The following is a 1930-nucleotide window of genomic DNA, read 5'->3' on the forward strand; positions in this document are numbered from 1 at the left end:
CCGGGAGCAGCTGAAGGGGGAGCAGCCGGCAGCCCTATCCCCCCGGCGCAGACTGAAGGGGGGCAGCCTGACGCGCTGCCCGGAAGAGGCTGTGAAGCCTGTATCACGTGCCTCTCTAGGACCATGTGCATGTGGCACCCAGGCCACCACTACCAGCCGTATGGTGACTTCACTGCTGGTCCAAGTGGGATTGGCAAAGCTGGGATTTTCTGGGGTTTCCAGCACAGCAGCACCTCATGGGGACGACAGGTGAGTTTTGAAGATTTTTATTGTAAAAGAAAACAAACCCCATTTTCCATAAGAAGTGAGAGCTCCCACCCAGCATTGGTGTTGGTGCGTCCAGGGTAGATGAGCTGCAGCCCTGGCACGTACACACAGTCAGAAGCGATGGAGGATGCGGTAGTTCCCGCGGGCAGTGGCTGTGTCTTCCCTGCTACTGCAGGGATGTCGTGCCCCGACTGAAAGGATGTCAGAAGTGCCCTGAGCTGAGAGTAGTCCTCACATAAGTAAGGGCTATGAGCGATGGCGTTACTTGGGCATCCAACACTCAGCCCTTCACTCCTGCACCAGTAGCCAGTGGAGAAGTGAGAAGGCTCCTGAGCTTACCAAAGGATGTACTAAAGGCAACTCATTTGCACCGGAGGATGGAAAAGTGTGTGTTTCTATCCCAGCTTTCCAGATGCTGCCCAGCAAACCCCTGATGCCAGTACAAGAAGAGGTGAGTAGGACTCAATGGTAGCAGGGAGGCAGGCAGCCTCCCCTGCGGGGCAGGTATGTTTGCTCTCTACAACACTAGTGATTAAAACAAGGCATCTCAGTGAAAGAGAGTCACAGAAAGGAGGAAGGAGAGGAGGAGGAAAACTGGAGCATGGGTTGGCTGCAGCTGGGCATCCAGCCCCATAGGCACTGTCGAGAGGCCAACGTGGACGCTGGCTTTCCGCTCTAGTCCTTCCCCTTGCCCTTCTTTGCTGCATCCGAGAAGCACAGAAAACAAGAGTTAGTGTGTCTGCTGGCAGCTCACCTATGCCCCAGGCACTGCCATGGCAGAAATGTAGCCAGGCTGGTGGTCTCAGCACAGCACTGGGGCTGAATCCCTGCAGGCAGCCTCCCCCCACCATGCAAATGCACATTTTGTACAGCCCCACTGAGAAGAAAAGGAAATCCCTGTCCTACCAAAGCTGGTGGTGACTTGGGGGAGGACCAGCGTTTTTCCTGGCAGCACCTGCATCGCACCCAGCCACCAGCTGGACTTTGGGGATGATGCAGAGGCAAGAGCATCCTATGCGATCCCCAACACCACCAGCAAAACCCAAACCCAGCAAGCCAAGCTACCCCTGGAGAACCCCTGTCTGGGATCTCAGCAGGACCCTTCTGGGGACAGGAGTGGTGGGGACTGACCTTTGGACTTTGACTTGATCTTAGAAGAGCAGGGCTTGGTCACATACACGATCTCCTCACACTGGGCATTGTACAGTGCTTTCTTCAGGATGCCAGAGCGAGTCTTCACACCTGTCTGAGTGCTACACCCACCCCAGCTCTCAAATTTGTACTTGCAGTCAGCTGGAAGAGAGGGGAGAAGCATCAGAGCAAACCAGGACACAGCATGGGCACCAGCCCCAGCTGACCAGCCCAAGGTAGGCCCCAGCCACCCCTCTGCCATGCACCCACCTCCAAACTTCTTTTTCCAGTTGCAGGGAATCTTGCACTTCAGCTTCTTACTCTCATCTTTGCAAGTTCCCTCACGGTAGCCCAGGCCACAGTCCTTGTTGTTAGGGACACAGGGTCCCCAGCGCCAGTCCTCACACTCAGAGCCATCTTTCTTTTCCTTCTCTGTGAGGAAAGGAGGAGTAGGTGCTCTCTGCGGGGACACGGGAACATGACCCAAGCTGCCCCCCCCCCCCAGGCTGCCTTTCCCCCCTTTTCTTTTCTT

General features: G+C 55.8%; 1 protein-coding gene across 1 annotated transcript; it reads right to left on the reverse strand.

Moving 5' to 3' along the window:
• Positions 1 to 942: 942 nt before the first annotated feature.
• Positions 943 to 1858, reverse strand: MDK (midkine (neurite growth-promoting factor 2); the record flags this gene model as incomplete). The annotated part of the gene is made up of 3 exons (XM_010142879.1): positions 943 to 968; positions 1399 to 1560; positions 1669 to 1858. Coding segments are annotated over 3 exons (378 nt in total), but the record flags the coding sequence as incomplete, so codon positions are not given.
• Positions 1859 to 1930: the final 72 nt, after the last annotated feature.

Source organism: Buceros rhinoceros, unplaced genomic scaffold, assembly GCF_000710305.1.
Source record: "Buceros rhinoceros silvestris isolate BGI_N320 unplaced genomic scaffold, ASM71030v1 scaffold21149, whole genome shotgun sequence".
In the NCBI taxonomy this organism is placed as follows: Eukaryota; Metazoa; Chordata; class Aves; order Bucerotiformes; family Bucerotidae; genus Buceros; species Buceros rhinoceros.